Here is a 15,521-nt window from a genome sequence, read left to right on the forward strand (position 1 = left end):
GATTATTTCACTTAGCATAATGTCCTCAGTGTTCATCCACATTGTAGCATGTAACAAGACTTCTTCCTTTTTAAGGCTGAATAATATTCCATTGCATGTATATACCACATTTTGTTTATTCATTCATCCATCAGTGGACATTTGGGTTGCTTTCACCTCTTGCCTATTGTGAATAGTGCTGCTGTGAACATGGGTGTGCAAATATCTCTTTGAGACCCTGCTGTCTATTCTTTTGGATATATACCCAGAAGTGGGATTGCTGGATCATATAGTAGTTCTATTTTTCATTTTTTGAGGAAACTGTATACTGTTTTCCATAGCAGTTGGACCACTTTATAATCCCACCAGCAGTACACAAGTGTTCCAGTTTCTCTATATCCTCACCAAATCTTACCTTCCATTTTTTTGTTTGTTTTAATAAATTTATTTATTTATTTATTTATTTATTTATTTATTTATTTATGGCTACACTGGGTCTCTGCTCTGTGTGGGCTTTCTCTAGTTGCGGCGAGTGGTGGCTACTCTTCGTTGTGGTGCACGGGCTTCTCGTTGCAGTGGCTTCTCTTGTTGCGGAGCACGGGCTCTAGGCGCGTGGCTCAGTAGTTGTGGCTCGTGGGCTGTAGAGTACAGGCTCAGTAGTTGTGGTGCATGGGCTTAGTTGCTCCGTGGCATGTGGGATCTTCCCGGACTGGGGATCGAACCCGTGTCCCTTGTATTGACAGGCAGATTCTTTTTTTTTTTTTTTAATTTATTTTTTGGCTTCATTGGGTCTTTGTTGCTGTGCGCGGGCTTTCTCTAGTTGTGGCAAGCGGGGCTTCTCTTGTTGTGGAGCACGAGCTCTAGGCACTCAGGCTTCAGTAGTTGTGGCACACAGGCTCAGTAGTTGTGGCTCCCAGGCTCTAGAGCACAGGCTCACTAGTTGTGGTGCATGGGCTTAGTTGCTCCGCGGCATGTGGGATCTTCCCGGACCAGGGCTCAAACCCGTGTCCCCTGCGTTGGCAGGCAGATTCTTAACCACTGCACCACCAGGGAAGTCCCTGTTTGTTTTTGATAGTCGTGTGAGATGATAACTTATTGTGGTGTCGATTTGCATTTCTCTGATGATTAGTGATGTTGAGCATCTTTTCATATGCTTGTTGGCTATTTGTATACCATCTTTGGAAGAATGTCTATTCAGGTGTTTTGCCCATTTTAAAATCATATTATTTGATTTTTTTTTGTTGTTGAGTTGTAGGTCTTTATTATTCTGGATATTAACCGCTTATCAGATATATGATTTGCAATTATTATCTCCCATTCCATAGATTGACTTTTCACTGTATTGATTGTATCCCTTGATGCGAAAAAGTTTTTTATATTGATTGTATCCCTTGATGCGAAAAAGTTTTTTAAGTTTTATGTTCCATTTGTCTATTTTTGCTTTTGTTGCCTGTGCTTTTGGTGTCATATCCAAACAGTCACTGCCAAGCCCAATATCATAAAGCTTTCCCCCTATGTTTTCTTCAAGGAGTTTTAAATTTTGGGTTTTATGTTTTGGTCTTTGATCCGTTTTGAGTTATTTTTGTATATGGTGTAAAGTAAGGATCCAACTTCATTCTTCTGCATGTGGATATCCAGTTTTCCCAACACTTTTTGTTTAAGAGACTGTCCTTTCCCCATTGAGTGGTCTTGGCACCCTTATTGATGACCATGTGAGCATTTGCGTGACAGTTTATTTTCAGGCCCCTCTATTCTATTCCATTGGTGTATTTGTCTGTCTTTATATCAGTAACTCATTGTTTTTATTACAGTAGTTTTGAAATCAGGAAGTGTGAGTCTCCCAACTTTGTTCTTCTTTTCCAAAATTGTTTTAGCTACTGAGGGTTCCTTGAAATTCTGGATGAATTTTAGGATGAATTTTTCTATTTCTGTAAAGAATGCTGTTGGGGTTTTGATAGAGATTACATTGACTCTGTAGATCACATTGGGTAATACGGACATCTTAACAATACTGAGTATTTCGATCCATTAACATGGGATGTCTTTCCATTTATTTGTGTCTTTTTAAATCTCAGCAGTGTTTTGTAGTTTTCAGTGTATGAGTCTTTCACCTCCTTGGTTAGGTTTATTCCCAAGTATTTTATTCTTTTTGATGCTATTATAATTGGAATTGCTTAATTCCCTTTTTGGATTGTTCATTGTCAGTGTATAGAAATGCAACTGATTTTTGTATGTTGATTTTGTATCCTGAAACTTTGTTGAATTCATTTATTAGTTCTAACAATTTTGCATGTGTGTGTGTGTGTGTGTGTGTGTGTGCGTGTGATATCTTTAGGGTGTTCTACATATAAGATCATGTCATCTGTGAATAGAGATAATTTTACTTCTTCCTTTCAAATTGAATGTCTTTTGTTTCTTTTTCTTGCTTGTTGCTCTGGCTAGGACTTCCAATAGTATGTTGAATAGAAGTGGTGAGAGCGAGCATCCTTGCCTTGTTCCTGATCATGGAAGAAAAGCTTGCAGTCTTTCACATTGAGTATGATGTTAACTGTTGGTTTTCATATATGGCCTTCATTGTGTTGAGGTAATTTTCTTCTATTCATAGTTTGTTAAGTGTTTTATCATAAAAAGTTGTGGAATCTTACCAAATAAATTTCTGCCTCAATTGAAATGATCATGTTTTTGTCCTTCATTCTGTTAATGTGCATTCCATTGATTGATTTTCATACGTTGAATCATTCTTGCACTCCGAATCTCACTTGGTCATGGTGTATAATCCTCTTAAAGAGTTGTTGAGGGAATTCCCTGGTGGTCTAGTGGTTAGGACTCAGTGCCTTTACTGCCAAGGGCGTGGGTTCCATCCCTTGTCAAGGAACTAAGATCCCACAAGCCATGCAGCGTGGCCAAAAAAAAAAAAAAAAAGTTGTTGAATTTAGTTTGCTGATATTTGTTGAGGATTTCTGCATCAGTATTAATCAGGAATATTGATATTGGCTTGCAGTTTTCTTTTTTTGTTATGTCCTGTCTGGCGTTGGTGTTAGGGTTATGTTGTTCTCATAGGATGAGCTTAGAAGTGTTCCCTCCTCTAATTTTTTGGAAGAGTTTCAGGAGGATTGGTGTTAGTTCTTCTTTAAATGTTTGGTAGAATTCTCTAGCTAAAGCCATCTGGTCCTTTGTTTTTCTTTGAGATTTTCAATTACTGATTCAATCTTCTTACTAGTTATTGGTCTGTTGAAATTTTCTATTTCTTCATGATTCAGTCTTGGTAGGTTGTATGTTTCTAGACATTTATCTGTTTCTTTAGGTTTCACAATTTATAGGTATACAATTGTTCATAGTAGTCTCATAATCCTTTTTTTTTGTGTGTGCCATCAGTTGTAATATCTTCTCTTTCATTTCTGATTTTGAGTCTTCTCTCTTTTTTTCTTAGTTAATCTAGCTAAAGATTTATCAGTTTTGTTGATCTTTTCAAAAAATGAACTCTTACTCTCATTGATTTTTTTTCTATTCTCTATTTCACTTAATCCCTGCTCTAATTTTCATTACTTCCTCCCTTCTGCTAGCTTTAGGTTTAGTTTTTTTCTTTGATTTCTTGAGGAATTGTGTCACTTCACAGTTCTTTTGTTTGAATCAGGATCTAAAAACAAGGTCCATATATTGCATGTGATATATTTCTTAAGTCTCTCTAAGTCTATAAGATACCCTCTCTTCTTATTTTGTGCCAGTTATTTGTTCAAGTTATCTGGATATTATGTCTTGGTATTTCCTACATTTTGGATTTGTGGTGGTGTTTGACATGTACTATCCTTCATATTTTCTGTAAACTGGTAGAGGAGGACATCTATTAAAGTTAGAGCTAGAAGCTAGAGAGATTCATGTTCAACTTTTCTCCTTTTTTGGTAGGAAGACTTCATTGCCTTCAGTGATGCTGAGATTGACCAGGTGTTGTCAGCTTGGCTCCTCCACTAGAAAGTTCCACATCATCTTTTCATCTAATGTTTCAGCAGTCGTTGATGATTGTTGCCTAAAGTCATTAGTCCAGCAGGGATTGTAAAATGGTGATTTTTTTAAAGTTTGATACATTTAATACAGAATTTAGTAGGCCAGAGTACTAAATAGACTTTCTGGGAGTAATTAGTTGGCTTTTATCTATTCAAGAGACAATGGAAACTTCTTTTACCTCAGTTCTGAATTTTGAAGGAGTTTTTGTGGCACTTAGAAGTATAATCATGGGAATTCACTGGCGGTCCAGTGGTTAAGACTCTGCACTCTTGCTGCCAAGGGCCTGGGTTCAATCCCTGCTTGGGGAACTAAGATCCCACAAGCCACACGGTGTGGCGAAAAAAGAAAAAGAAGTGTAATTCTGCTTTCAGCCCCCAAAACGATGATTTTTAATCTCATTTCTTCTGCATTTACTAGCTGTGGTTCTTCTACAAAGAATTCTCTTCATCAATTGTTTGGTTATTCTGAAAAAGTCTGTAGCAAAGGCAAGATGGATGCTGGATTCTTCCTCTTTATTCATCAGTTTTCAGAATAATGAGTTGATACCCCAGCAAACTTCAGGGATGACCAATAAGCTTTTCTTTTAGGTGGGAAGGAGTATTATGAATTTGGCTGTTTTTGCATATCTGACGTGTTTCAATCTAACGAAATGATAAATCTTTTAATGCTCAAAATATCCCATTTTGAGCCAGTTGGAACTCCTTCAAATTGGCTTCTACGTCATTTTGTGTGGCCCTAATAGTTGTTGATTGTTTTAGGCTTATTTTGTATATATTCTGCCCCAGACTTGGATTAAGTAATTTCTTAAGGAGCCCTGGTTCCTTTTTGTGGGAAATATTTAGACACCATAATTTAAGTGCTAGAGGAGCTAAGTGCTACTGGCTAGTGTCATTTCTTAGCTGTTTCTGTGGCTATTGCGGGGAAATAAATATTTTTTTAGAAAGAGAAAAAATTTTAAGTTACATTATTTTTTGGAGCAGTTTTAGGTTCATAGCAAAATTGAGTGGACGGTAGAGATTTCCTGATTGCAGGGCTTTTACTTAACTTTCTTTGATTTTATGTTTGTTTCTATTTTATACTGAAATTTTTGGTTCCTAACAACCCGATGTAATTACTTATTTATCCTGTTATGTATTTTATAGATTCAGAATAGTAATGAAATATTATTAATAGGATGAAATCTACCGGATGCAGGTTTATTTGTTTTAATGCAGTTCAAGATGTATTTTTATCCTTAGTCTAAATATAGTCAAAATACTATTTCAAATTCACTTGAAATGATTCTTTCCTCTATGGACAGTTAGGTCTGTTTTTCACTTTTAAGAATTATTTTATATTTGTAAATTTATTTTTTTTAAACTGTGTATTTACCTTTTCTCTGAGATGAGGGAGCAGAATTAAATCTGTAAATGTCTGTGAGTCCTGGAGGATAGGGAACTGATCCTCAACTGTGCTCATTTCTCCTCCATTCTGCCATTTCCCCTTCCTCTTCCATTGAAAGTTGTACTCTATCCACAGTCTTTTGGAATGCTGAACAAAAATCTTCTTGGAACAAGACAGGCATAAGTAAATAAAATTAATAAATCTATAAGCCATAGCAGATCATTCACAAATTCCTCCAGATCCATATTGATTATCACCATTCATTCCCTGTGGTGGTTTTTCTTCTACAGCCTGTCTGATGTAATGGTGCTTCCATGACATTTGATGTTTGAAAGCCTCTAGCTCTGGCATTATCAATGTGTGTTTTATAGTTGTCTGCAATATTCCTTCTCTTTCTCTTTGTTCTGTGAACTGAGGGATCTGGGAAGCCCATGTGTGTAAACATCCCTCCACCCCTGTCTTCTCCCCTTCTCTTAATCCCTTTTCCCTCAACACTAGGGTGCTAGCAGCCTGGGATGGTTGGGTCTCTGTCACGCTGGAGCTGAGCAGCTCATGTCAGGAATTCTCCAGGCTCTTGGGCCTCTGGGATGAGTTGAGAAGGTATGTAGGGTGCTGGGGATGGAGATCCATGGAATAGGTGCTTACCTGAGTTATTATGAGAGACTTGAAGACGTTAGCATCTTCACGTAATCGGCATGACACATAACCTGTGATAGCACTGAGCTCCTTTTATTTCTTTATTCAGGTTGAGGAATGTGCACAAATAATGCAAATATAATTATTTTTAGTCCTGAGGATTAGGCAACTTGAGGCATGTTCACATTACCTGGTGATGTAAATACCAATGTTACATTGAATTTTTTTTAAAGAAAGACTTATTCACCACTGAAATAATCTAAATAGTATCATTAACTTTAAAAATGTTGTATTGGACAGCATTAGTTACCTGGTATGTATTTGCTCTGGGGTTATTTCATTTGTACTGTGGTCTTTTTTCTCCAGTGTTATATGCATTATGTACAATACATTGGTTGGGGGTGGGGGCACGGCTTGGAAAGCTGTGGGCTTTGACTTGTTTGGAATTGCTTTTTATTCTGTAAGTTCTGTGACCTCATGCACTGTAAATATTGATGCTAACACACCCGAGCACGTGTGAAATAAAACTGTGGCTCTTCAGTATTTGGTTCCAATGCGAATTAATTAAAAAGGGGTTGGGGGAGTAGGTGTCCAGTAGTTAAGAATCCGCCTGCCAATGCAGAGGACATGGGTTCCATCCCTGGTTGGGGAAGATCCCACAAGAGAAGCCACCGCAATGAGAAGCCCGCACGCTGCAATGAAGAGTAGCCCCCGCTCGCCACAACTGGAGAAAGCCCGCGTGCAGCAACGAAGACCCAGTGCAGCCAGAAAAAAGGGGGTGGAATTTGCACACAGGACAAATTTTCCATTATATGTATTTGGGGGAATAAACTCTGAAGGCAGCTTTCCCTCTTTTCTCCTCCCCCCACGTTTCTCGATGGCCCTACTTCCATGAGTGGTGCCACAGCTCAGAGATTAAGGAAGCTGGCTCTTCTAGGCTGGGTCCTCTCGGGTCCTTCAACCTTGAAAGGGGTCACTTTGGAGCCATGAAGTGGATTTTCCCTGTTTACCTTGGCCATCACAGTCACCAGTTAGAGGCTGTCTCTTAGGTGATGCTGCTTCTGCATCTTCTGTTATCATCCCCTCTGCTGCTTTTCTAAGCTTCCGTTTCAGAGACTTGTCACCGCTCCCCAGGTCCAAATAACATGCTGTTGTTTGTATATCAGACCAGTGTGACAGCTCAGGGAGTGTCCTGACAGTCGAGGTGTCTCATGGGAGAGAGCGGGGCAGTTACCAGGTCCCTGGAGCAGGACAAAGAATGTGTCCTGCTGTCCTGACCACTTACAAACCAACTGCTTTTGACCCTTTTTATTGATGGTTTTGAAAAGATTAGCCACAGAGCAAATGCCAGAGGCTGTGTTGACTGTCCCACAGCTGCCACTGGGGCTACCACTTGGTTAAACAAGTGGTCCACCATCATCCTGCACGATCTGTTTTTGGCAGGGGCTCACCGGTGATCTGAATGGGGATGTGATGAGGATGTCCACTGAGTCTTTGTGGTGGAGGCACCAGTATCTGCAATTCCAGGAGGAACTGTGGGCTTGTTCAGATGTATCTTGGGTGGAGGTGGGCAGTGGACAGCTCCAGGACATCTGTTTGGCCTTTCCCTCCACAGTGGCTGTTACTCATGGGGAGGCTTCTGGGGGCTGTTAAGTAAAACCATCCCAGTTTGCACTCAGAAACAGGGACATCGCCATAGGGTAGGTCCTCTGACTAGTGAGAAGGACGTGGGCCCTTTCCCGTGGCAACAAGGTGGGGATGGTGGCATTCAGGAGCCCTGGTATACATACCAGCCCAGACTGCATCCAACAGTCCTCACGAGGTCTGGGGGTGCGCTTTCCTTAGGACACAGGTGTCCTAAGTCCCGTTGGGGAAGGAATATTTATTGTGTGTACTTAGGGTGGCATCACAGGGCCCTTCCTCAAGGGGATCCATCCAATCCTTCCTTCCATCAGTTGGCTGTTTGTTGTAGAACCGCCTCAGAGCTGGGAACCAGATGAAGGAGTCATGATTTTCCACTGCAGGGGCTGACCTCAGCCTTTTGCTCACGAGTGATTGATTTTTTTCTTGCGAGACACATCAAGCAGCACCCTCACTGGTTGGCCAACCATCTCACCCTCTAGGAATGCTGTGGTTTCTGAGCCCTTGCCTGAGGTCACCTCTGTCAACACGCCCCAGCTGCCACTCTGGCCTAGCTGGTTGTGGTGGTGATTATGTCCATCTGCATCTGGCGGTTAAGTGGTACCTCTTTGGTTATGCCAGGATCTCATCACCCTCGAAGACACGAGGGAGCATCTTCTGTCATCCCCTGCCCACAGAGCACAGCCCTCAGGGGACTTCTGGATGACACAAGGACCCTCCTCACGCAGCATGTGGTATCTTAGTGCCCCCATCAGGGATTGAACCTGCACCCCCTGCAGTGGGAGCGCAGAGCCTTAACCACTAGACCATCAGGGAAGTCCCTGGAAGTTTGTGCCTTTTGACCACCTTTCTCCAATTCTCCCTGCCCCTGACTTTTTAATTTGTGTCAACATTTTACTAGGAAAAATTTTCACACATAAAAATTGAGAGTTGAAAACATTTTATACTCACCTTTCAAATTCTACCATTAACAATTAATTACTATTAATCCATCCTTCCATCCATCAATCCATCTTATTTTTGGGATGCGTTTCAGAGTGAGTTGCAGACATCAGTGTACTTCCCCTCAAATACATCAGCATATAAATCATTAATTAGAGGTCAATATTTGTTTATATGCCTTTTTTTCCCTCTTAAGGTTAACTTTACATACAATGAAATGCACAAATCTTAAGTGCACCGTTTGATGAGTTTTGGCAAATGCATATATCTGGTAATCCAAAACCCTGATTCAGCCCTAGAACATTACCCTTGCCCCCAGAAAGTTCCCTCATATTCCTTCCCAAGCATTGTTATTTTCTAACAATACTCTGTTTTGTTTTAATACCATCAGCTTTTCAGAGAAACTCCATCACTGGACTTCTAGAATGTCCCCCATTTCAGGCTTGGCTTATTGCTTCCTTGTGTTGTAGTTAGATTTGGGTTCAGCAGAGATTTAAGTTACACAATGAGCACTGCTTGGAGGAGAGGCTGTGTCCTTCCTCCTGAATCAAAACATGGGAGTGACGTCTGCTTGCTCCATTTTTATGAGGTTGACGCTGAGCAGGGATCACGGGGAATCTGCCTGATCCCTTCTTTATAAAATTCCATCAACCTTGCTGATGGTTTTAGCATCCATTGATGATTATAGCTTAAATCCATTATTTCACTAAGTGTTCAGAAAAGGGTGTTTTTCAGATTCTGTTATTCCATCTGCATTTATTAGCTGGAATTCTGTGAAGGGTTTTCCATTGTCAGCTTTTCGGTTACCCCAAAATACAGTTTTCATGTGAAAGGGAAAGAACCTTTTAGAGCATGGGCGACTCCAAAGGTGACTGATTAATTCTTTTTTCCCCTCTGTGTATCATTATGAACTCAGGTGTTAATAGCCTTGCAGCCTTCCCCCACCCCCGCCCCCAGGTCATATGTCTTTTAGGTTTCTCTCTCTTTAAAAAAAACAATGCTCAAATTTTTCTACCTGAGGCCAATGGGAGCCTCTTCAGGTTAGTCCCCGTGTTCATCCTGCATCTAACCAACCCCTCCCCCCACCCCCCGCCCCCTGGTCCTGTGGGTTCCATCTCCTGCCCGCTGCCCACCTTGCTGCCACCCAGCATCGTCCATGACTCTGCTTTCTTTATTGCCATTTCAGGAAAAGACCACAGTGCCAAATATTTGAAAACATGTCTGATCCTATCATTCTTCTGTTTAAGTTGCTCTCTATAGCTCTTGGCATAAAGTCCAGGCCCTTGAACATGGACTTCAGGGCTCATTCAGTCTGGCCCCTGCCTGTCTCCCCTGTTTCGGCTGCCACCATGCTTTATCTGTGTTGAGGTTCCATTGCTCCTTCCCTGCATCCTGTGCCCCCTCCACCAGGGCTCACAGTTTCCTCTGCCTGTGTCGCCCATCCCCTTCGCTAACTCTTCCTCATCCTGGGGCTCAGCTTAGACCGATTATTCTTTTTTTTTTTTTTTTAAGGATTTTCTTATTTATTTATTTATTTATTTATTTTTGGCTGTGTTGGGTCTTCGGTTCGTGCGAGGGCTTTCTCCAGTTGCGGCAAGCGGGGGCCACTCTTCATCGCGGTGCGGGGACCGCTCTTCATCGCGGTGCGCGGGCCTTTCTCTATCGCGGCCCCTCCCGTCGCGGGGCACAGGCTCCAGACGCGCAGGCTCAGCAATTGTGGCTCACGGGCCCAGCTGCTCCGTGGCATGTGGGATCTTCCCAGACCAGGGCTCGAACCCGTGTCCCCTGCATTAGCAGGCAGATTCTCAACCACTGCGCCACCAGGGAAGCCCAGACCGATTATTCTTAACCCTGGCTGTACATTACACCCTCTGGGCAGTTTTAAGAAATACCAATGCCTGGGCTCCACCCACAGATCAATTAACATCTGAATGTCTGGGCAATGAGGCTTGACTTTGCTATTTTTAAAAGCCTTCGCAGGGGCTTCCCAGGTGGCGCAGTGGCAGAGAATCTGCCTGCCAATGCAGGGGACACGGGTTCAAGCCCTGGTCCGGGAAGATCCCGCATGCCGCGGAGCAACTAAGCCCGTGAGCCACAACGAAGACCCAACACAGCTATAAATAAATTAAAAAAAAAAAAAAAAGCCTGCGCAGGTGATTCTGATGTGTGGCCAAGGTTGAGAACCACAGTTTGGGGTGTTCCTTCCTCTGGGAAACTTGTCCCCCAGGCCTGGGTTACATGCCATTTATTACTGCTGCAGCTTTCTGCTCTAATCCTGTCCCCCCATCCCCCCAGCTTTACTCAGATATAATTGATGGATAATGCTGTGTACGTTGAAGGTGTACAACCTGGTGGTTTTATCCTCATTTTACTATGTAGGCCTCACTATGTCGACTCTTGGGTTTCTTCCTCGCTAGACAGAAGCTTCATGTGGTCCGTGGCTGCATCTGTGTGGTTCCCCTCTGTTATTACCCAGCACATAGTAGGTGTTTGTAATATTTGCAAGTGCTTGTTAGGTTGATGTTTGGGCTGGATTTTGAGATTGTTTGAATGCAGGGGTGCTCTGCTCTGTGGGACAAAGGCCATATTCCACCATCTGCCCAGATCGTTTCTCTCCAACCTCATCTCCTGCTTCTCCAAATCCCTTCCCTTAGACAAGCGAACTCCAAACAGCCCTTTCCTTTTCCCAGTTCTGCCCGAAGTTGCTCACTCCCTTTCTGCCTGTACAAACAATTTTCCCAACATATGGGCCACCTTTGAACTCAAAGAACTTGTGGGAAACCCTTATTTGACATTTAACCATATACATGCTGTGCGATGTTTTCAAAGTCATCCATTGGGGCACCTGGTATAAGAAATTATGTGAGTTTCTTGCTTTTGAGTAGCAATTAAAGCGTTGTTTGGAAATATTAAATTGACACTCTGGCCTTTTGAAAAATGATTCTTAAATTATTTGTTTATTTTTGGTTAGCTTTATTAACTCACATACAGTAAAGCTTTCCAGTTGCCCCTAAGCAGTCTCCTGGCAGCATGCAAGATCTTTAGTTCCCCGACCAGGGACTGAACCCAGGCCCCCTGCAGTGGAAGCTTGGAGTCCTAACCACTGGACCGCCAGGGAATTCCCACAGTCACAATACTTTATATTTGGATTTCAGGCCAAGTGTGATCTAGGACCCTTGCTCTCATGGATGTTTCCAGATATGGCTTCATGGGCAACCCCCAAAGCTCTCATGGACTGTGATGCTGCTATGAAAAAAAGATTAAAAAAAAAAAAAGCCTAAAGATGCACAAGGAATCTTACCAACAATGGAGGACACTAATTAAATGGTCTCTTGTAGCCCTTGTCCTGTTGGAACCTGAGATCTATTGCTGCCTTTTTATATCCACCAGGGGGCAGTGTTCTATTCTACCTCACAGTCAGCCTCCCCTTTCAGGTCTCCCCTTTCTTTTCTTTTTCTTTTTTTTTTTTAATTAAAAACTTTTTTTTGGCCACGCTGCACGGCATGTGGGATTTTAGTTCCCCGACCAGGGATCCAACCCAAGCCCCTGCACTGGAAGCACAGAGTCTTAACCACTGGACCACCAGGGAAGTCCCAGAAGTCTTCCCTTTCAAACCCTAGCATTTCAGCTCCTGAAGTGATCCCCAAACTGTGTTTCTCAAACTTTGATTTGACTTCTAGAAATACATCTTACATCTCAACCCCACAGAGACATACATCCATCCGTATGCAACTCTATATATGTATATATAACAAAATTTCATAAAATGGCACTTGTTTTCATAGAGAACAGACCTGTGGTTGCCAAGGGGGAGGGGGTTTGGGAGAGGGATGGATTGGGAGTCTGAGATTAGCAGATGCAAACTATTATATATAGAATGGATAAACAACAAGGTCCTACCGTGTAACACAGGGAACTCTATTCAATATCCTGTGATAAACCATAATGGAAAAGAATATGAAAAAGAATGTATATATGTGTATAACTGAATCACTTTGCTGTACAGCAGAAATTAAGACAACATTGTAAATCAACTATACTTCAATAAAATAAATTTTTAAAAAAACACTTGTCTTTACTATGTGCAATACACTGATATTTCTATTCACTTTCATTAAAAAAAGTGCCAATCATCACCAAATTGAGTTCATGACCTACAAATTGGGTCTCACATATTGCCTTAGAGTTCATTTAGTCTGGCATCCTGCATATTTATGGATGAAGAGATGCAGGGTTAGAGAGGGATGCTCAGTCACTGTGGCACTCAGAGCAGCACCTAGGATACGGCTTCAGGGCTTCGGACTTCTGATCTGTTGCTTTCAGCACAACGACATTCCTGTTGAGGGACACCCAGAGCTCCGGCAGGTCACAGCCATGGGGGGCAGGGTGTGTATGTGTGTGTTCCAGCCCCAGCACACTGAGCTTTGCCACGCCTTGCGAAGAGTCCCCTGCAGCAGGGTTTTCTCTTTGGGCATGTAACTTCTGCAGCTCACCCACTGATTGTCACATTGGTGCCGGCCTCTGGAATCCTGCACGTGGCTCCTCCTTGCCCTGACTTAGCAGTGGTTTGCTTTAGAGCCCAGGATCAAGAACGTACACAAACTAAAAGGGTAGGGAGTCAGTTGCCACTGTTGAAGTGTCTGCTTCTGAAATGCGGAGGGTGGAAGTTCTCATGTGGTTCCGTCCTTGCCCTGTAGAACGCCTCCCAGAGGACTTTCGAGATCGATTACGGCCACAACTGCTTCCTCAAGGATGGCCAGCCCTTCCGCTACATCTCGGGAAGCATTCACTATTTCCGCGTGCCTCGTTTCTACTGGAAGGACCGGCTGCTGAAGATGAAGATGGCTGGGCTGAATGCCATCCAGACGTAAGTAGGAGGGCACTGGGCTCTCACCTGGGCCTGGACACCCACACCTGGAGGGAGGGTCCAGCTGCATCTCTCGGTGCAACTGTTTCATTGCTCAGAACGGGGAATAGCATGGTCTGGGGTCCCGGGAGAGGCTAGTCATGGGCTTGAGTGTCCCTTCTTTAGACAATTAAGTACTTCTTCCAACCTTGAACTTTGTCACCAGAAATCATAAAATGGATATCAGCTTGAAAGGGCAAAGGGAAGTAACAATGGTTGAGCGTTTACTGTGTGCAGGGCACATTACATGGATGATGCCATTTCTCCAAGGTCACCCTTCTTGTTTGCAGCTGGCGAAACTGAAATTTGCCCAGGCATATGTTTTTGGACAGAGGTCCCTCTGAGATTTGAAGATAAGGGTGTTGGTAGGCAACCATAGCTCCTCAGCTCCTAGAGGGATATGCCTTGTTGGGTAGATTCCTGAAACCTAGTTTGTCTTTGTGGTTCTGCTGGGGTGATTCTGTGGCCCAAGGTTACAGAATTTTACCCCCAAAACTATCTCTCCTTATCTCTTCTGCTGTTGTAAAGTGACTAATTGAGAAGGAAGTTGGGGTGGCTGGCCACTTTGGTTTTTGCATTGCCTATGTGGATTGCTGATAACTCTTGAAAGATAAAGGGTGAGAAAACCCAGCAGCAGATTCCTGGGACAGATAGGAAGAATCCCACTTGTTATTCTGGTTCTAGGGCCACTGGGACATGTCTGTAGTTTCAACACTAAGTTCTGGGGGACCAAGACTGTTCCAGGGAACCCTGGAACCATGGGATTGTGGGAAAAAAACACAAGCCAGGGGTCATCAAAGACATCTTTGTGATGGCAGTGGGTGGCTTCATATTTAAAGTTGTGTCCCAGGGCTTCCCTGGTGGCTCAGTGGTTAAGAATCCACCTGCCAATGCAGGGGATATAGGTTCGAGCCCTGGTCCGGGAAGATCCCACATGCCGCAGAGCAACTAAGCCCGTGCGCCACAACTACTGAGCCTGTGCTCCAGAGCCCACGAGCCACAACTAGTGAAGCCTGCGCGCCTGGAGCCCATGCTCCGCAACAAGAGAAGCCACCTCAAGGAGAAGCCCACACACCACAACGAAGAGTAACCCCCGCTTGCTGCAACTAGAGGAAGCCCGCACGCAGCAATAAAGACCCAATGCAGCCAAAAATTTAATTTAAAAAAATAAAAATAAATAAATAAATAAATAAATAAATAAGTTTGTGTCCCATGCTGCAGGCAGCCCGAGGAGCTGGTTGGAATTTTATTTTATTTTTTATAAATTTATTTATTTATTTTTGGCTGCATTGGGTCTTCATTGGTGCACGCGGGCTTTCTCTAGTTGTGGCGAGCAGGGGCTACTCTTCATTGTGGTGCGTGTGCTTCTCATTGCAGTGGCTTCTCGTTGCGGAGCATGGGCTCTAGGCACGCGGGCTTCAGTAGTGTGGCACACGGGCTCAGTAATTGTGGCATGCAGGCTCTAGAGCACAGGCTCAGTAGTTGTGGCGCATGGGCTTAGTTGCTCTGCGGCATGTGGGATCTTCCCGGACCAGGGCTTGAACCCGTGTCCCCTGCATTGGCAGGCAGATTCTTAACCACTGCGCCACCAGGGAAGTCCCGGAATTTTTGTTATTTTACCTCCTTCGGGCTATTCCTGACAAAATCTTTTGTTAGGAGGACGCAGGGCTTGGAGGTTTTCCCATTTTTATTGAAAAATATTTTTCAAAAAATAAGTATGCCTCTTATTACTTTAGCACAGATATTTTCATTTTTCCTAAGCCCTTACATAGGCATAAGTAATTTTTCCACAGTAGTAATTTGTGTCCATGAACTCTGTATTTTTTTTTAAGTCAAGCATTAAATAGGAATGGGCATTCTTTGAGGGTCATACACTTAAAAGTGATCCCCACAAGTTTGATTCTCTTGGTAGCTGCTGTGGAAACTCAAAAGAAGGCTTCCTTTCTGCGAGTCTGCCTTAGGAAGATGTCTGTGTGTCCTGCGGGTTTATAGTTCTGCAGACTGTTCAGAAATTCATGTAGGACACCTGGAT

General features: G+C 43.1%; 1 protein-coding gene across 3 annotated transcripts in view; it reads left to right on the forward strand.

Moving 5' to 3' along the window:
- The window catches only part of GLB1 (galactosidase beta 1), a 91,814-nt gene that overhangs the window by 7,949 nt on the left and 68,344 nt on the right, over positions 1-15,521 (forward strand). For all 3 annotated transcript variants that reach the window (XM_007191525.3, XM_007191524.3, XM_057554547.1), the window contains exon 2: positions 13,281-13,450. In XM_007191525.3, coding sequence (XP_007191587.2) covers positions 13,281-13,450 — 170 coding nt within the window. The remainder of the gene's footprint in view (positions 1-13,280; positions 13,451-15,521) is intronic.

This window comes from Balaenoptera acutorostrata, chromosome 10 (assembly GCF_949987535.1).
Source record: "Balaenoptera acutorostrata chromosome 10, mBalAcu1.1, whole genome shotgun sequence".
Classification (NCBI taxonomy): Eukaryota; Metazoa; Chordata; class Mammalia; order Artiodactyla; family Balaenopteridae; genus Balaenoptera; species Balaenoptera acutorostrata.